Below are 19,940 nucleotides of genomic sequence, written 5' to 3'. Positions count from 1 at the left end.
GTTTCTCATGTTTTGCCATTTGATCATTTATTTTTCGGTGTGTCTATATGGGAGGACCGGGGAGAAATATTTTGTGTCTTTTTATTACCGGGGCCGTCTAAGGACACTGTATAGAGGCGATAGGGGTCATTTCATTTTCTTTTTGCCTATACTTCTTATTATATTTTCGATTACACATCTTTCTGACTGGAAAAGGTGCTCATGGATAGTGCTTCTCATTGGATTTTAGCTGCCCCGCGGGTTTCCCTTTACTAGTGTACTTGATATAGACCCATAGACCAAGGATTGCGATATGAATGTCGCGTTCATTCCACTGGAAAATGAAAAATAATCCATGCCACTACATAGTCAACGATAGATATGAAGTTATTTAGGTGATCTCATTGGAAACATGTATGGGTATTGAGAGCTGCTATCAATATTCTCATTTGACTATAGGCATAGATGTTGGATTCACTATCTCACTCTAGTAGGACTCCTTGAGTGATAACAACCATTAAAACAGTGGTACATCTGTCGACAGCAGCTGTCAGCACCTTGTGGAAGAATTCGAAGATACGCAGCATCTGCGACAACGATCTCGACAGTCTTTGCCCGAGTTCCACCAGATAGTGATGCAATAAAGAATATTGCGGAAATAGAGATAACACCGAGTCGCGACAGCATTTTCTGAAGAGCACGGCATATCAGGACGGGGGCTATAATGGCAAAACCTCTGACATGGTTTCTAGTTTCTCTATTAGCAAGCCTCTGACTTGATAGACCAGATGCTAAAACCTTGCAGAGTCTACTAAGGAATCTGACGAGCTTGCCTTCCATCCATTCCTCTAAAGATGTTAGAGTCGCATCCTCTGGGGACGATCAAGCTACCTACCAAGTCATGTCCATGTAAGAATTTGGTTTCATTGCGGCATATAAAAGGATTTCTTTCAATCCAGTTCTGTAGTATTGCAACCCGACGTGTCCTGGGTCTCCTCTTGAATCCATCGATTATGACCACAGGTACAGAAACAGGTGCTAATGATATCCTTTGGAAGGATCGAGACATACCGTATTCGATCAAAGCCTTAATCCACTCCAGCCAAAACAGCCTACCGCCCAGCGTGACGCTCTCGATGGCAACTCCAAAGAGATGGCCTTTCCTCATTTTGATACAGCTTGGCCAGTTCTTGTTCTAGAACGGATACTCTGTCTTGCTTCAATAGAACACCCCGGGATCGAGGGGCTGAAAAATCTGCGGTATAGTTGTGAGAGTTGTGCCTGCAGTTGCGAAAAGTGTTGCTGGAGTATTCTGTATTATCTCGTCTAGTGGAGAGAAGGCAAAGAAACTTGGCTATCTAGGAGGAGAGGGCTATTTGTAGTATAGCGAGCAGCAGAGGCATGACTTCTGACACCCACCCCTTTCCAGATTATTAAAAAATTAAAAAATTAAAAAATTAAAAAATTAAGATGAAGATTTCACGAAATACGCCCTTGGCCTAGTTAATAGCTGCTTATAATCAACTAGCCCATATGTAATCGTTTGGTACAATGTGGTGTTGTGCAGTGTCAGGACTCAGACTGCGCTTACCCTTCCCCGCATTCTATCCAAAGAGACTAAGCCCTTCACAGTCTTATCCCTACCGACTTCGCCTTTGGATACATATCCTGATCTTCAAATGTCCGATCCAAGAAACTATACTGTTGGCTGGATTTGTGCCATCACCCCTGAATATGTTGCCGCCCAAGCCTTCCTGGATGAAGAGCATGAAGGGCCGGAGTATCTGCCGCCGCACAACAAGAATGACTATACCTTAGGAAGAATAGGAAGACATAACGTGGTCCTTTCGGTTCTTCCTTTGGGTTCATACGGCACTGCCTCGGCAGGGCGAGTCGCCGAGGACATGTTGCACAGCTTCCCGAACGTTCGAGTCGGTCTGATGGTCGGCATTGGCGGCGGAGCCCCAAGTCTAAACCATGATATTCGTCTTGGTGACCTTGTTGTTAGCATTCCTTCCAACGGTCGAGGTGGTGTGATTCAATATGACTTCGGTAAAACAATCCAAGGCCGATGTTTCCAGCCAACGGGCTTCCTTGATCAGCCTCCAGCCGTCCTCCGTGCGGCAGTGAACGGACTGCGGGCCCAATATGAAAGTGAGGGTCATCGGCTTGAGAATGCAGTCAATGCGGTCCTTGAGAAAAAGCCAAGACTACGGAGAAAATATATGAGGCCGGATCAAGAGAGCGACCGGCTATACCGAAGTCATATTGTTCATCCGCCAGAAAGTGTATCAATATGCGCGCTAGATTGCAGTGATGATTGTAATAGCTTGGTCTTACGAAATCCACGCCCTAAAGATGAAGACAACCCGGCGATACACTATGGTTTAATCGCATCAGCCAATCAGCTTATGAAAGATGCTGTGATCCGCGATAAACTTGCTACGGAAAATGATGTTTTATGCTTTGAAATGGAAGCGGCTGGACTGATGAATCATTTCCCATGCCTTATTATCCGTGGCATTTGCGATTACTCCGACTCCCACAAGAACAAAGAATGGCAAGGGTATGCAGCTATGGTCGCAGCGGCGTATGCCAAGGATCTTCTATGTCGAATCATCCCTCAACAGGTGGACAGCGAAGAGAGGATTTTAAAAGCCCCACCGCGCATCAACCGTATCACTGAGACCACAGAACGTATTAATCCGAATCTACCACGACCGAGAGGAAGACGGAGCGCCGGATCACGGGTTCTCGAGGGCCATTCAGGCCCGGTCCTCTCAATAGCATTCTCCCCTAACGGCCGCGTGCTAGCGTCTGCTTCCAAGGATAGCACAGTGCGGCTCTGGGACGCCACGACGGGCACTCGGCGATATACTCTTATGGGCCACTCGGACTCGGTTTCCTCGGTGGCCTTCTCGCCCGACAGCCGAACACTAGCGTCTGCATCCTGGGATGGCACAGTGCGACTCTGGGATGCTATGACAGGCGCTCGGCTATGTACTCTTAAGGGCCACTCAGATTCGGTTTACTCGGTGGCCTTCTCGCCCGACGGTGGGATGCTAGCGTCTGGATCCCTAGATACCACAGTGCGGCTCTGGGACGCTACGACCGGTGCTCGGCGACACGCTCTTAAGGGCCATTCCAAATCGATTTGGTCGGTAGCCTTCTCGTCCGACAGCCAAGTGCTAGCGTCTGCATCCTGGGATGGCACAGTGCGACTCTGGAACGCTGAGACAGGCGCTCAGCGACACACTATCAAGGGCCATTCGAATCCGGTTTACTCGGTGGCCTTCTCGCCCGACGGTGGGATGCTAGCATCTGGGTCCGTGGATAACACAGCACGGCTCTGGGACGCTGCGACAGGGTCTCAGCGACACACTCTCCAGGGCCACTCAAGTTCAGTTTACTCGGTGGCCTTTTCGCCTGACGGCGGGTTGCTAGCGTCTAGCTCCTGGGATCGCACAGTGCGACTCTGGAACGCTGCGACAGGCGCTCTGCGACACACCCTTAAGGGCCATTCAGATCTGGTTTACTCCGTGGCCTTCTCGCCCGACGGCCAGATACTAGCGTCTGCTTCCGCGGACGACACAGTGCGGCTCTGGGAGACTGTATTTTACGGATAGTGCTGCTCTGAGATCCTGCGACAGGCATCTTGCAACAGAGTCAGGGCGTCAAAAAGTTTGCCATACTCTCCTTTACACTGGGAAGCAAAAATTCATATGCTCATCAAATCGCGAAGGCAAGGCTGGGCGAGCTTATTACATATCACATCTTATTACGGCTTTCCTTGGTTCGTTGACTATGAGGGGCAAAAGCCCCTTGAACCCATTGTGCTATTGCAAGGGGCAACAATATACCAACAAGACAGTAGTTGGGTTGTTACGACTGATATTGGAAGAGCTTATATCTTTTCCTTGCCCTCCTTTCATGTGGTCTCACTTCGCAGCTTTGCAGTAGTGTACCTTGATCAGTCAGGGCTTGTATACGGAAAGGGGGGTTAATACTCACTAGACGACGCGATACAGAATATTCTATCATACCTAGATGTAGGCTTTATTAAAATAGAAACAAAATGAAGAAGCTTCAAAAATGAACATCGATGCAACGTGTATAAAATTGCAGTACTACTACTAACAGTACGGGCAAACTTCGAAGTGGCGCAGTGGCCTCATTAGGACTGCCCAGGTGCTGTTCCATGGCTTTGCTTCTCAGAAATATCCATTCATCTAATGAACACAATCCTCATCACTGCATCATTTTGATATCTACTCCGTACATTGATCTATATGAGCGGAACTCCCCAAGCATAAAGGATCATCATATCACTTCCTGATTGAGGTACAGCGCTTTGTACCCGAAATCGTTTCTAACATCATGATAACATACATAGGTACTCTTTTAGGCTGTATTTGGTGCTTGCATTATTCCCCTGCCAGCCCAACTACTTAGTTACTCTATCTTCCTGTCCTGGATATGACAATAGATCTGTGCCACTGTAATGGCCCGTAACTCGCTAGTTCTAGTCCTTTAACTAACTATACCTATCTCATCATTATTATCTTAAACACAGCCAGCCATCATCAATCCATATAAAGTTGGTCTGTGTTCTGTGCGGAGTTGAGTACTCTCTGCTGGTCGAAACAACGATAGAATCGGTGAATCCCCTCCCATACAAACCAAAGTGCATGATTCGGTCTCCACTGATCGACAGGTGTTGGATCAAAGAGTTGCAGCGAGAAATCTTATATTAATTCGGCGCGAAGGATGTAACGGCAGCTTTTGGCAGATCGACATCCATGTCCTCGCGATCAACAAACCTCTTTGGTGGTCAGGTCTTCAGCCACCTGAGTTCGGTCTTAGCACGCGTAGATGCCAACGTGTCAAAGGAACTATTAGCTTAGGTATCTTGAACCCATTGGTAACTTGCTCGTCTGCTCTGCCCTTGAACTCCCATGGTAGCGTGATTTACGTGTTAATAGACTCCTACGCCCATCCATATGTCGAAATGGCCTGGAAACACTTGTACTAAAGCTTCGTATAACGTTCAATATAAAATTCCATTATTCCCGAGCATTCCTATACCATATTTCTGTCCGAACGCATCTACTATCTTCTTGCTATGGCGCTTCATGGAGCATCGGGATCAGGGTTGTTGCCCCACTTGCGTGTGGTGATTCCGCGAGCAGGTTCCTCATCACCAGTAGGCTCCAAAGAAAGAACGGTGATCTCGTTACCACTCTCGCGAAGATAACAGCCAGGAAGATAGAGGGATTGCTGAGGACCGATAATCCAGAAGCGACCCAAGTTGACACCGTTGACCCAGACAACACCCTTAGTCCATCCGGGAAGGTCGAGGAAAGTGTCACCAACGGTATCCAGATCAAACGATCCAGAGAAGAAGATGGGGCTTGATTCGGACGAAGCCTTGGGAGCCTCGGAATCAGACTTGGGAGTTGAGGTCAGGGGCAAGGGGTAGATCTGCCAGTCGGAAAGAACACTGTCGCCAACCTTGACGTCGCCGACAATTCCCTTGCGCTGGTCGACGATCTCGCCGCCATAGTTGACACGTCCCAGGTTCTCGACCAGGATGTCTAGAACATCGTCTTTCTTTAGGTCCAGGTTGACGGTGTTTGGTGTGGCGTAGGTGCCATCAATCACGCCAACGCGACGGTTGTTGACATAGATGAGCAAGCGATCTCTGGGGGTGTCACCTGCCTTGATTGCACCCTTGACGGGGGAGGTAACGGTGTGGCGGTACAGAATCATTCCGAGGGCCTGGCCGACGGCTTCCATGTTGACGGGGGACTTCTTCTCGACAGCCTCTGGGAGAGTATCGAACAGAGCCACGGATGGCTTCAGTTCAATAGAGGCGATTTCAATCATCGGCTCTTCCTTAACGAGCTCAGGGAGCTTATCTTCGCCAATGAAGTTGCCGATAGTCTCACGAATTGCATGATAGATGTCGTTGATACGGCCACTTTCGTCAAGGGGCGCGCCGTAGTCGTAGCTTGTAGTGATGGGCTGCAGGGCATCTGCCCAATCGGCTCCATTCTGGAAGCCCCAGTTGGTACCGCCGTGGAACATGAACAGACTGAATGATCCATTCTGGGACAGCATCCACTCGATATCCTTCTGGATGGTCTTGATCTTCTCCGCATCTCCGGAGGCAGTATTGAAAGTGAAACTGCTGGACCACTGGTCGAGCCATGTGACATAGTATTCACCGTTGAGCTGGGGTCCGAGGCTAGTCTTGTCGGTGACGTACTTGTCACGACCCTCGAATCCACTGTATGGATCGCCGTCCGACTCAGCCAAAACACCAGGGATCTGGCCGCCTTCAAGCATGCTCTGCTGGCCCCCATCGTTGGTGTAGAAGGGGACCTCAAAAGCCTCCTCGAAGATCTTCTTTAAGGCACCAGTGTACTCATGGTCATTTCCGTAGGATCCATACTCGTTCTCAATCTGAACCATCAAGATAGGTCCTCCCTTCGTGACCTGGAGCGAGTCCAAGTCCTTAGCGAGGCGATTGAGGAAGGACTTCGACGCATCGAGGAAAGGCTGGTTATTCGAGCGGACAACCATATCCGGAACCTCACTGAGCCATGCCGGGAAACCGCCCCATTCATGCTCGGCGCAGACATAGGGACCCGGTCGCAGAACCACCTTCAATCCTTGTTCGTCGGCGATTCTGATGTACTTCGCGATATCGTTGTTGCCGGTATTGTCCCACTCGCCTTGCTTCGGCTCGAGCTGGTCCCAGAATACATAAGCGAAGATAGTGTTCAAGCCTAAAGCACGCGCTTTAGCCAGACGATCCTCCCATAGTTCGTGGGGAATGTGTTGAGGGTCCATTTGGCCTCCGAGGATTCGGAACTGTTCGCCATTGAGGAGGAAGTGTTCTTCGTCGTAACCGAACGGCTCGGCCGCTCGAGTCACAGATAGAAGACCAACTAACAAAAGAAGAAATCTGGAGATAGACACCACCATGATTGAGAGAAGAATGGCTCGTACTATGCCCATTCTACTTGTCCCCGGTTGTCCATTTTATACCTGCGTGATCATCTCATTTGGTTTGCGCCAAGACGCGATCAATCTCGCACTCTGCAGATCTTCTCTTGACGATGTCACGTTGGTTTAGCTGTTCCTGAAGCCCATCGATTGCTACAGTAATCCCAACCCCGCACGTTGGGGTGGGGGAGGTAGCGCTTTGAAGTTACAGTAGGACCATATAGCGTGCGATATAGGCCCCAGCACTATATTTCTGTGAGATCGTCTCAGGTGTTTATCGTGAGCTGCATGTCAAGTGCTGAGTTGGTGGCAGTTTTCGCCCCAACGTCCCCGTGTTTGAATACTAATCGCCAAGAATCTCCATCATGCAACCTGATGTGGTACGCCGTGGAGGTGACAGTGCAGTGTTTTCGAGATATCCAGGCATGTTTGGATCGAGATTATCTGCGTCAGAGGGTGTAGATTTAGATTGATTCCCTGGGGGCCGGAAAAGATCTAAGGTCTAGGAACTCATGCCCAAGCACAACTGGTACGGGCAGATCAATTGCAAAGTACTCAATTTTTCGATGCTTTAGAGAATAAACAGAGGGTATCTATGTACAACGACACTGGCTTGCTCAGCAGAATATATGAAAAAAAATAAAAAAAAAAGAATGCCAAAATCTAGAATGACTCTCTCCAAACCCAATGCATTTTCATGTACAGCGGAAGGGAAGACTCAAAAAAGGAAAACAACCCATCTCAAATAGAAGAATATTCATCAGTCATACATATTACACGGGTGATTTCTCCGCAAATGGTTCGGCATTGGTGTCATGAGTTGCCCCGTCATAAGTTGTATCGGTATGGTGAGAAGCTCCACTAGGGACAGTGGGGGATGCATCGTTATGGCCCCCATCGTGGGCTGGATTAGAGACTCCGGCAGGGCCTTGGTCTGGTAATTTCTCGGCACCCTCAGATGACGTCGAAGGGGCGCTTTGCTGCTTATCACGAGTCCAGGGCCACACATTCGCCTGAACGGATGCGAATCGGGTACGTGCAGTTGGCGCACTAATGTCGTCAACCCAAGGAATGCCACCCTGCCCACGGTTCTCTGCCCAAGCCTTCTTCTCACGCCGCAGGTCACTCTGAACCCAGGGGATTGTGATCAAGGTCCAAATAATAGCCCAGCCAAATGGAAGAGACCAGCCCAGCTGTATACGAGGTTAGTCTTTCAGTTGGATTCCAAGTTTAGTTTGGACCCTGCTTACCGTGAATGCAACATTTTCTTGGACCGTGAATATGATGGCGGTGATGGCGGCAGCGCATATGATAGACCCTCCACTCCAAAAACAGTTCATCTCGAAGAGCATACGGCGGAAATAAGGGCTCGACAGGTATCGAGTCCGGAGGGCATATCGATAGATTTGTCCACCACCACCATCCACGGCTACCACATCTTCGATAAGCGCATATAATGCAGTCGGCATTACAGAGCCTTTAGGTGTGGAAGAGATTCGGAATGGGGCCTTGAAGCCCATCATACGGAAGATGTCGAGGGAAAGGTAGACGATGCCGAAGTAAAACATGACGGTTGGTAGGACCATGGCGATAAGGCGCACTATTTCAAATCAGTACATGCAATTGCGCATGGGAACAACTGGGATTGATCTAACCGTATGGTTGTTCAGGGACCGACCCACTGCAATAATGTTAGCTTATTGCTTATGCGGCTTTCCTAGTATATGCCAAGACTTACACAACTAGTTCGACAGCCAAGATCAGCCACAAGATGGTGAAGTTGATTTGAAAGAAATCGAGCTATCGATAGCTGTCAGTGAATGCCCGTAATCGATCGACATATCGTAACAACTTACCCATGATACCCGAGAGTTTAGCGGCCGGGCGCGAGAGTTTTTGCGAAATAAATTATAGAGGCGATAGAAGTATTCAAAGACCGAGACACCTCCAAGGGACGCGGTGACGATTGAGAAGACTGTACAAGACGCATATTAGCAACCTGAACGGATGTACGTTCCGCTGCCCAAAACATACCCACATTGGGTGATAGATCCGTGAGATACCAGAGACACCAGTAGAGAATCAATGGCTGAGCTAGAGTATCAATCACGAATATCGTCCAAAAGAACGCAATGGACTTCTTCCTCGTATGCAGCGAATATGGGAGCGGAGGAGGCTCGGACGGCGTTGGGACGGTTCCTGCTTCCATCGGTGTGGCGACAGTGGCGGATCACCGTTGGTGAGGGATAGGATCGGAAAACACGTAGGATTGATCGATGGGAGGGGATGAGGGAGTTTATTAGGACATGGCGCGGTTCAAATATGAGCCTGAGAAAGCTGAATGGATCACCAAAGTAGAATAAACCAAGAATCAAAAGGGCGAGACTGAGAATAAGTCTAGAAAATTTGACCGGAAACAACGGCCACTGATAGGTACTTCGGTGGCCATACAAACTTGGCGGTGTTGCGATGTACCTGACGTAAGTTCCATGATGTCATTGGAAATACGTAGAACACAGCCCTTCGATCAAACCACCGAGGCGCTTTCGAACTGCCTCATACGGTATGTTTCTCGCCTAAAATATCCCCTGGATGTTTTTTGCCTCCTACAATCCCGCCTCTCACTTGCTAGCCCCTTCTATACTGTACAAGAGAGTCATGCGCCCAGTAACCCCAACTTGAAGTATTCACGCGGCATCGGGTCAGTTCGTCAAAGAAGGGAACCTCCGGGGTCAACCGATGTCAGTATGTAGTAACTATGTCGACATTCAGCGTTTATCCCCGTATGACAGGAACAAAGATGCATAACCCTCTGCAGAAACAGGAAATCGGTCCAGACTTGGAACCCGAGTGCTATCGGTCCACCCGGACGCCGATCCCGACCGCACGGGGAGTGTGTTTATGCTTGTTCATAAGCCCCCAGAGCAGATCGTACACAACTTTGTACACATACTTGGTAGATACGATGTACACCATACCAAAGCTAAGACCTTGCAAGGCTTCGTACTCAAAATTTAGGCAATACATTGAGATTGAATTCCTCTTGATGTAGGGCGGCACAAAAAGAACGAAAAACCAATTTGCTCTATCTGTTTCCGTCAGGATCCGAAACGCTCTACACTGTATGTTGTAGGTACTTGACTTTCATGTATACGGCATGACAACAAAAAGAGGGTGGAAGAAATCCCTTTGTTGTTGCTTGTTCAGCCTTACAGACAAACAAGTGCTGACGGAGTCAACAATGTGTCCGGGGTGTTTGCTCATTGTGCTGCCTTGCAAACAAGGCATCCATGGGTCTTAGGTAGAAGAAAAGTCATGTGACGTGACAATCGCATTTTGCAAATTCCATGTTCGGCGTTCGAGTCCCCCCCTTCAAATTTTCCCATTTCTCTTTTTATTTCCTGCATCGCCCATCACCATTCTTTTCTCATTTTATTCATTCTATCGTATTCATAAAAAAGCTATGTAGCTATGCCTAGCTTACAGCATCTTATCGACTTCGTGTTGAACGAAGTCGCTCTCTGCGGCAGTCAAGGTGTGTATAGTCTTTTTTTCTCTCAAGACCCACTTTTCCTCACCCGGGAGACGCATGTCATGTTCGCGGTGGATTTCGCATGTCTCTCACATCATCTGAAAAGCTTGGTATAATGCATTGCTCGTTACGAGTTATCCCTTACTTGATAATGACGCTACCCGGGGTTTCTTCTGGGTTTGATCCGGGTCTATATGCTGGTGGCACGGCATGCCGATCTATATATTTTAGCCCTGATTGGAGGATTCGGTCTGCTGCATAAGTTGCATGAAATGCTAACAGATCTCAAGGCGCAACATTATCCGATGTGCTAAAAGCCATTGACGATTTCCATCTTCAAACTCAGGAAGGTGCCCGGCAAAATCAGAACATCGACCGTCTCTTCCAGGCCAAGGTCTGGTCTTGGCTCACGACCAACCCGGAGGTGTCTGTGGGCCAAAACAATGAATGGAACCACCTCACCTTGGATGAAGCTGAGCAGATTGACTCACAAGCGACCAAGAGCAGCAAAGCCACCAGTGTCCCCGAGTCAGACGAAACCGTACAGCAGAACCCTGATCCATCGCCAATTCGCATCTTCGTGTCAGAGGAAAGAATCTGGCTTGCCATCACTGGCCATCCGCCAGATGAAACGAAGGTTCTGCCTCTTGAATTTGTTCTGCTGTCAGTGATTGCGTCGCGCAAATCAGAGGGTATCGTGCAGCCCGAGCTGGTGAAGCTTAGTGGCCAGGATAAACGGTCTGTCCCAAAGCGTACCGCTGCTTTACATCAGAAGGGTTACATTGACAAGCGACCTGTCCAAACAAAAAAAGCTCGAACCAGTCTCTGTACACTGCAGCGTTATTTCCGCCCCACTGCCAGCCAGGCAGTTGCCCAATCAAAAGATGAATCGGAATCAAAGACCATGATTGATTTCGATACCTTCAATACCAATTTGTTTGATATTCTTCGGGAGCACCCGCTCATCGCTCGGAGTGATCTGAAAACGCTGCTAGGTTTTGATGATCCTTGGCGATGGAAAGTCTTGTCCCGTGCTCTCCGCAAGTGGGAGCGGATAGGTGTGGTACAGCGCGTGAGAGCCGAGTCGCAATACGAAAGGATGCACCCTTGTGTGAAGCTACTACGAGATCCCACACAGCAAGATCTGGACCTTTTCCATGAATTCAATTTCGATGTTTTGACTAAGCATGGGGTGGGAGCCCGCTTTCCCCTAAACCGCGACGTGGACCTGGAAGGCCCAAGCAAAAGGTCACTTAGCCCAGAGGAAGATGGCCTGAACCTGATCAAAGAACACGTTGAACACGCCGGGCGCATCGTACCATCTTGGACGCCGGATCGGATCCTTTACAACCAGATATTTGACATCGTTGAAAAGTCGGGCACAACAGGCATCACGAACCAGGTAAGGAAAAATCCGACAAGTAAGAATTCATTCCGCTGATAAATTATCTTAGACGCTTAATTGGACATGCTTTGGGTCCTTTTATAAAAGACCTGCCGAGGGTATGGTGCATCGCTTGGTGGACCTATGGCAAGTCGCTCAGCCGCTTCATCTCCGTCATCTCGCTATTGTCCGAGATATGGCAATGAAAAAGACCGTAATGTATTATGTCCACTATTCGGTCAATAACTTTGCAAAGGTCGTTGAAGCCGGTCGGGCAGTATGGGAGGCCGTTGAGTTCCCAGCCAAGAAAGCCAAAGCGCTGAAACTCGACGCACCGCCTTTTGGCGTGCTTCCTCAACTTGATGAACTCGGGTTCCCTAAGAAGGACTTCCCTAGGGGTATGCTGAAGAATGCGAATTCCACCCTCCTCGACGGGATCAATGCTGCCAAACCAAGCGACTATCTTCTCTCTTCAGCTGACCCATTCGTTGTCAAACTTGCAGATGGTAAACTTGGTATGGTTACTCTCCATAATCTTGAGTTTCACAACATTTTTAGCTACAATTCTAACACCATCGCAGTTGTCCGTACACGCACCGACAAGCTACCACCCGGCTCTAAACAGCTATTCGAAGGCCGCGCCCGGAATCCGGGACGCACCGGGCTTCCGAAAGGTAGACCAAGCCGCGCGATGTTGGAAAAGCGGGCGAGAGAAAGCGAAGCCACCGAAGCTCAGGTTGCACCATCCGAACCCGAATCCGAGCCGGATGTGCCCCAAGCTTATGGCTGGGAAGATGTTGTGGAGACCCCACCGACTAAAAGAGCCAGAACCAAACATAAACTCATTGGATTATCCAAAAAAGAAAAGTTTGAAGCGCTTGGCATGGACGAGAATTGGACCGAATACAATGCGCTTATCATGGACAAGCCTGTTCCTGGGTTGTACGTGACTCCTCGCGGCCGAAGAAGGCCAGTCGGCAAGTCTCGAGGTCGTCCGAGACAGAGCCGAATTGCCGTGTTTAAATTGCCCAAACTAGCATCATTGCCCTGGTTTGTCAAGGACAAGGATGATTCAAGTGACGATGATGCGACACGGAATGCCGGTACCACCATTAGGGACTCCGAGAGCGTTGTCCCTGAACCTACACCCTCAATCATCAAAACTGAGGGACGCTTTATCACACCTACCCCGACACCTTCAAGGCGATTCAAAAGGACTCTGCCTGATCAGATAACTCTGGGTTCACCAACACCATCGTTAACTTCCAACACCACTGACTTCAGAAACGAGGGGCCCAACAAAAGATCTCGTCTCAACAAAGATCAAGATGCGAACGAGGAAGGCCCTTTGGATGTAGCCGACGAAATCACCATCGAGGATGCTACCCGGGGTCCGCAGGAGGGCTTCATAGAACCGATTACACCACGCCATCGCGATAAGAGTGCCAGCATCCATCAACTCGAGGATGAGGAAAACGAAACTCCATCTAAACGACGCCGTGTAGCTTCTTCTGATTGTACTACTCAACAGTCTCCGGCACCACGTCCATCTGATGTTCCTACGCCACGTTCCAGCCTAGTCGTCCTTCAGCAAACACAATCAACCTCCGACGTGAAGCCTGCAAAACCGCGGCGCAGAGCTCGAGGTATCCGGAGTGCGCTAGGTTCAAATGAGGAAGGATTTGAATCCATCAGACCTTTGATTGAAAGAGGCGGATCTATCAGCGTGCTTCGGAAGAAATACCTTATGGAAATCATAGAAAAGGCGGGTGGTGTATATCCTGCAGGCACTGCAATCTGGTATCCGTTTGTCACTGCATGGATGAAAGCCCATCCTAAAGAAAAGCCCGACTTGCGAACGGTCAACAATGCATGCAGGCAATTGGTCGATGCCGGCCTGCTACGGCAGCTGACTTTCAGTGGCAAAGACAAGAAAAATGTGATGGTGACGAAGAAGTTGTTGTTGAAGCCTGATATTCCAGCAGATAGTCCTTTGGTGAAAGAGATGCAGACCAAAGTATTGGCCATCGATATCCATGATAATCAGCCCTACTTCGCAGACAACGTCGAGCTGAATCCGAACTTGACAAGAAGTGGTGGTCGACCACACAGCATCCGAACACGATTTGCGTTACCCGTCGAACAAGAAACCCATGTCCATTTACAACAGAAGCCTGCTTTCGTTGTGAATTATGAGACAAGGCAAGGGAGATTGGCCCATACGAATATCGTAAGACGCCTAGCAGCCCAAGCCAAGGCCGCGAAGGTAGCTACAGATAACCTGCCTGACGTGCCTGGGGTTCAGCGACTCATGACACTTGCGCGCCCTCCTGAGCTAGACATTGATGCCCATCCGCATACATCGATTATCCGCCCGCTTTTCTCCACAAACATGGGTGGTCCGGTCAAGTACCGAAAACGTGCGGTGCATGCCAAACGGGCGATGATGAAGCCAATTTCTGCCATCGGAGCGTACGCTATGTTAATGAACCCGGCGCAACAATTTCATTCAACTACAGGGACCTTTACCACAGGGTCGTGTTGGTTCAAACCCCCAAAGCCCAAGCACGGGGCGGCAAAGCAGCCCGTCATGGACATCCGTGAGATTGAGAGTTCTGTCAATGAGCTATCTAGATTGGCTCATGATGATAAAGATCTACTGCGACTGTCACGCATGAAACAGTTTGATTTAAGAACCAAGAAGATTCTCGATTGGGAGCTTGACCACCATGATCTCTTTGCTGTAAACCTCAAGGGCCAGCAGTTTATTGAGCAGACTATTCGCCACGAGTTCGAGACTGCGCCAGTACAGGGCGAGATTCGCTTCGAAGTGTCTACGGGCCCACTAGAACGGGCTTCACTCGGACCTCCTATGCCAACACGGCGTAGCGAAGCCCTTCGGCTACGAAAGTCTGTGCCTGAGATCCCAGACACAACTATCCCGAAAACACCGAAAACAAGAAGAAAACGTGCGTCGCGTGCTGCTCCCAAGGATCGCCGTTTGGCCAAGCTTGATGATACAGCACCATCCGACAAAGAAGCGCAGAAACCCAAACGAATTCGTCGATACCGCGTCGTGCGTCCTATTTCTGAGGAACTCAAGAAAAAGCTTATGATAGCTCTGGTTGTTGTTCGTGTACTTGCAGGCGGAGCAGAGTCCCGAATCATTGACTGGACTTTGGTGACCAAGGGTTTCCCGAATCAAGATCCGTCGTTCATTGAAGGGCGAGCGCGTCAAATCCTCAGCAAAAATCGTTTGCAGATTACCAAAATGCACCGAGATTTCCAAGAGTGCTTCCTTGAGGGGTACAAAAGGGATGAAGTGCCGCGCATTGATTATTCTGATTTGGCTGGCTATGACTGGCCTGCTTTGATCGAGTGGGCATGCACCAAGCTGGATATATCTTCGTCTGAACGTGTCCCTGATCTTCCAGCAACAAGGGAGCAATTCGACAATCTATTTGAACTACGCGAAGATCCTATCACGGCAGGCGATGAGTTGTACCAGTCTGTGCACGGTGTCACTCTCAATCATAAACGTCACTTGATGGCGCGAAATCCCTGTGCTGTAACCTTGGTTGACGAAGCCCACCCCAGAGTGGCCCCACGAAAGGTTTATATGGCACAGCTTGAGGCGGCGAAGACATGGGTCCGGGCAAATATCATCACCGCACAAGAGACCTATCGACCCAACGAGGCAAGCGATATCCTGAGTCTCTTCGGCGATCAACTCATCACCAGAGCGACGCAGGCCCTGATCGATGAACGTGTCATCAGTTCAACAAGCCGTGGTCGCATTACCCCAGGTCGCAACTATGATATCTCCGAGAATTTCCTCCAAACCTTGAGCCGCAAACGTGCTGTCGAAAGCACCCAACTCCGTCGTGCAGCTCATTTCAAATCAACGATACTGGATCCCAAGCTCCGGGCTAACGGAGTCTATGACATTGCATACGCCGCAGAAGATGGCGATATTCTCGCATTGATGAATCTGTATGCATCAAAAGCTATTCAGCTGCGGCCCCGCGATCCTCCCCGAGCCAAATTTGGTCTCACCGACGGTGGTTATGAGACTCGACAGATGGACAAGAGACGCTTCCGTTTCGCCATCGAAGTTATCCCCACCAAGAAATACCGCCATGGTAACCCTGTCACCGATAGAGCGGCAGCGGTGGCAATCCCACCGGCACCATCACCTTCACCATCGCAGACAGGAGTGCCAATCAGGACCCCTATGTGGTACGATATCAATGGCCAATTCGTTCGTCGTTTGTGGGAGCTAGTGGTTGGTCCTGTCATCGGATGCTTGGTCACGCGGCCCGGAATCAAGGCTTCTAGCGTTTCCAGCATGATCAAGCCTACCATGGGTGTATGGGAAACTGTGCTGATGCTGGAATGGCTGGAGCAAGCTGGCGTTGTCAAGGCAGATGGTAAGGGAGAGACAGCCTGCTGGAGATTACAGGAGTCATGGTGGATGATTTTATCTTGAGTGCTCATCTTGAAAGAATCTTGAATGTAAGAGTAGGACCATATTTGAGAGCAAGGGAATATCAACAAAAATCAAAGAAGAACCAAGGACTATATTTCAATGAGTTGTGTGCTTGATTTCCAAGAACTATCTAGAGGTATCATGATCAAATATTGACTCCTGTAATGTGAAAAAACCCCAAACGCTCGCATAATCGCCAGATAAACCGCAAATGTTTCAATAAAGCCTTATGTCCGTTAAAGATCACCAACATTGGCCACACGACGCAAAACCAATACCACAAGAGCAATGATCACAGCGACGATTGCCCGGTCCAGCCAGACACTTTCACACGGAGTCTCCGTCGTAGCCAACTGCGCACTTGTCTGCACGGGGATGGCAGCAGTAGTCGGTACCTGCCCCGATGAAGGCGGTTGTGTCGATATCTGCTGCAATGCCGTCTGCTGCAACTCTGGTATCTGTTCCGGAGCAGCATCAACCGCAGGAAGAGTATCAGACACAGACGAATCATTCTCTACACCCTCTTCCCTCTCTTCCCGAAGACCCTCACTAGCCATCTCACCAACCTCAACATCAACCTCCACCCCCCTCTCCCGACAAACCCCCCAAACCTCCTTCATAATCTCCAGATTCCCAACCCCACACTCCCGACACCGCCACCCAAGCGATAACCGCGCATACTCCCTCCGCACCTCATCACTCCCCTCCATCCCCCCAACCTGTCCCTTGCTCTCCGACCCAAAGATCTCCGACCGGATACCCAGCAGCGCCGTGCGCACTCCCCACGCCGGCTGCCATGTTTCCTCGTGGTGGCCGGAGATGCTGAGGCAGATCTCGCGGTTGACTTCGAAGCGGCCGGAGGGCGTGAGGAAGCGGAAGGAGGGCGGGCGGAGCGGGTATGTTGCTGGGAAGGTGATGCGGCCGTGGTAGAGGCCTTGGGCGTAGGGTGTGGAGGGGGGCCCGGCGAGGGTGAAGTGCCAATCGTGGAGGTTGGAGTCGCTGGTTGGGCCTGCGGTGAAGTATGGACTGGGGTTTTTGTGGAGGTCGCTGCTTTCTTTGAGGAGGCGGCGGGCGGAGGGGGAGGACATGGTTCTCTTGGATTCTGGGTCTTTTTTTTAGGTGTATGGTTTAGGAATGGGAGATGTGCAGAGTGTAGGCATTGAGCGGAAGGTATGTTGTCACAAAGAAGTGGGGAGTCGATAAGAGATGACGATCTGGACAGTTGTCCCGGGGACCTCGGACTCGACGTCAGCGGTGTGATTGGCGAGGCGCTACTCTCTGCGAGTACGAGGACAAAGAGTGTTTCAAAAAGATATGGTCGTAAGGTCTTTCCATGTATTATTCGAATTAAGAGTTACGCATAGACTTCAGACATGAAATAAAAAGCAAACACAATTGTACACGTACAACGCCTTCAAAATGCTTCCTATCAATGCTCAAGGGGGTTTTTTTCCTACTCCCAGTCTCGCCATTCATCAGTATCCCGTGGCGAGGCTTGCTGGCGTCCGGCGCCCGGGTCCAACAACCCATTTCCTTCAATATCATCTCCATAATCACTGTCCCCAGGCCTTGGCCGCGGAGACCGGGGTGCAAGCGTCTGCATTGACACAGACGTCGGGGGCCTGTCAGGCGTGCTACCACGGTTAGGCATGCGCAGCGGTTGCGCACTTTCCCTCCAACTATTGCTATTGTCCAGATTACGCTGGTACAGCTCGCGGTAGTATTGTTGTTGTTCGCTGGATTCCTGTTCTCGGCGCTGTCGCATGCGATCGCGCGCTTCGAGGAATTCCCGACTCGGCTCCCAGTGCCAGCCATCGCCGGTAGTGTTGCAAATGGGCACAGCCCAGAGAAGGGGCCGCTCACCGAAGAGGTGAAGCAAGTTGCGCCGCCAGCCGAGATCAAATGCGCTGGGCATCTTCTCGTTATCTTCGTCGTTTTGGTACTCCTGGTACCGTTCGTACTCGCGCTGTCGCTCCATTTCGGCGTATGACCGGGTCAGCGCTTGTTGCGCTGGTGTTAGGCCGTTGCCGAAGCCGTCGGGGGGCCCTGATGGACGAGGCATGGCATAGATGTGCTCTTCGCCTTCCTCGGCCCGGGTGACTCCAGGGATAGTATTGGCGTGGGCATCGAGGATCTGATTTCCGTAGTCTTGCAGTCGGTTGGACATAGTACCATCGCCCGGCTCGCCCCAATAGTTGTCGTTGGGCGCTTGCTCGTTCCGTCGTCGGTCGAGCGCTTTGCGCAGAGGAGACACGTACCGGGTTCTTTCCAGACATTCGATGGTGGTGGTACCTCGCACAGCGAGGCTGATATGCCAGGCTGTGAACCCGCTCAGTACCAGTCCGATGATACCACCCAGGATAGCTAGCAGAACCACGTTGACTGGGAGGATAGTATCCATGTACTGAGTGTCGTTCAGGATCTCGGTCCAGACCCAGATGGCCGCGATTCCAAAAACAACCCAGCAAAATATTGAGGTATAGATCAAAAACAACAAAAATGCCTTATAATTATGCAGTCCAACACAAGTTGCGAGCCAGGGACAGTGATGGTCCATCTTGAGGACGCATCGTTTGCACGTCGAGCAGTGGTGCGCGCGATCCGGCTTCGGGCACTGGCATTTTTTGCAATACCGTGAATCGCCGGTCGAGCTAACGGTATATGAGGTGAACTCCGGGTGCTCGGAGGGTGGGAGGGCGCTGTACTCATGACGGTCGGCGCCGCTGTGAGTCGAGAGCGGTGACCCCGGATCGGTGAAAACGGCGATGGTATATGAGAAGTTGAGGATGGCGTAAAAGGTAAATGCGATGATACTGCTTGGGATGCCTGTCGAGATGTCAGTACTCTCGGAATATTGTATGAGCCGTCAGACTGCGAGAGATAACCTGCATACCGATCCAGTCACTTCGCGAAGGCTTGATGCCAATGCTGACAGCGACATATACTGCCCATGTAGTAATACCATAGACGAAGGCAAGTGGGAAGCAGGTTGCAGCTGCACAACAATATCGTTCACATCGGAGGGCCCATGCTCGCGGGCGTCGTTTGGGCCACGAGGGCGAGGTGGGAGGTGAGGAGGCCAAAGTGGCCATAGCTGAGGGTTTATCGCACACGCAAAAAGACGTTGTGCATGGAGTTTCAAGGGATCCGACCCGTTATAGACAGAGCATTGGAAATCATAAGATAGGTCTCAGGACTGAACGATTGAGGGTTTCAGTATGCGATGGGAACGAGGCTATCAGGTGAGATGTACGGTATGGTAACTGTGATACGGTAATCTATTTACTCCGCCACAGCGCCAGCCACACAATTCGTATGAAACAGCCGAAATTCAGGTCCACGGGCGACAACTACATCGTCATTGGGAGTTCTATTTTGGGTCATTTCAGGAACCAGGGGCAACAAGGAGGCATCATCATATAGGTCTTGGTAGTTCGGAGCTTGATAGATTGAGACATGGGTATATACTATGGTGAATATCTCAATTCTATTTACAGTCATAATGCTCGAAGATTCATTGAAGCTGCCTTCAAGTGCAACGTGGA

The 19,940-nt window shown here is 50.2% G+C and overlaps 6 protein-coding genes across 6 annotated transcripts; 2 read left to right on the top strand and 4 right to left on the bottom strand.

The window, feature by feature from the left end:
• Window positions 1-1,658: 1,658 nt before the first annotated feature.
• On the top strand, window positions 1,659-3,605 carry N7457_004303 (uncharacterized protein; the record flags this gene model as incomplete). The annotated part of the gene is made up of 1 exon (XM_057175348.1): window positions 1,659-3,605. The coding sequence occupies one exon, from the start codon at window positions 1,659-1,661 to the stop codon at window positions 3,603-3,605; it is 1,947 nt and encodes a 648-aa protein (XP_057032395.1).
• Window positions 3,606-5,109: 1,504 nt separating this feature from the next.
• On the bottom strand, window positions 5,110-6,969 carry N7457_004302 (uncharacterized protein; the record flags this gene model as incomplete). The annotated part of the gene is made up of 1 exon (XM_057175347.1): window positions 5,110-6,969. One exon carries the CDS (start codon window positions 6,967-6,969, stop codon window positions 5,110-5,112), a length of 1,860 nt encoding a protein of 619 aa, XP_057032394.1.
• Window positions 6,970-7,763: 794 nt separating this feature from the next.
• Window positions 7,764-9,199, bottom strand: N7457_004301 (uncharacterized protein; the record flags this gene model as incomplete). Its single annotated transcript, XM_057175346.1, has 6 exons — window positions 7,764-8,183; window positions 8,241-8,590; window positions 8,646-8,671; window positions 8,729-8,790; window positions 8,847-8,965; window positions 9,025-9,199. 6 exons carry the CDS (start codon window positions 9,197-9,199, stop codon window positions 7,764-7,766), a joined length of 1,152 nt encoding a protein of 383 aa, XP_057032393.1.
• Window positions 9,200-10,673: 1,474 nt separating this feature from the next.
• Window positions 10,674-16,395, top strand: N7457_004300 (uncharacterized protein; the record flags this gene model as incomplete). Its single annotated transcript, XM_057175345.1, has 3 exons — window positions 10,674-10,771; window positions 10,805-11,924; window positions 11,977-16,395. 3 exons carry the CDS (start codon window positions 10,674-10,676, stop codon window positions 16,393-16,395), a joined length of 5,637 nt encoding a protein of 1,878 aa, XP_057032392.1.
• Window positions 16,396-16,631: 236 nt separating this feature from the next.
• On the bottom strand, window positions 16,632-17,483 carry N7457_004299 (ubiquitin-conjugating enzyme E2; the record flags this gene model as incomplete). The annotated part of the gene is made up of 1 exon (XM_057175344.1): window positions 16,632-17,483. The coding sequence occupies one exon, from the start codon at window positions 17,481-17,483 to the stop codon at window positions 16,632-16,634; it is 852 nt and encodes a 283-aa protein (XP_057032391.1).
• A 365-nt stretch (window positions 17,484-17,848) lies between these two features.
• On the bottom strand, window positions 17,849-19,487 carry N7457_004298 (DHHC family palmitoyltransferase; the record flags this gene model as incomplete). Its single annotated transcript, XM_057175343.1, has 2 exons — window positions 17,849-19,221; window positions 19,289-19,487. The coding sequence occupies 2 exons, from the start codon at window positions 19,485-19,487 to the stop codon at window positions 17,849-17,851; spliced, it is 1,572 nt and encodes a 523-aa protein (XP_057032390.1).
• Window positions 19,488-19,940: the final 453 nt, after the last annotated feature.

The sequence above is a fragment of the Penicillium paradoxum genome, assembly GCF_028828445.1.
Source record: "Penicillium paradoxum strain IBT 22861 chromosome Unknown utg000004l_segment0_segment0, whole genome shotgun sequence".
NCBI lineage: Eukaryota > Fungi > Ascomycota > Eurotiomycetes > Eurotiales > Aspergillaceae > Penicillium > Penicillium paradoxum.
Note: the sequence above shows the minus strand (reverse complement) of the source record. Positions and strands in the feature narration are given on the sequence as shown.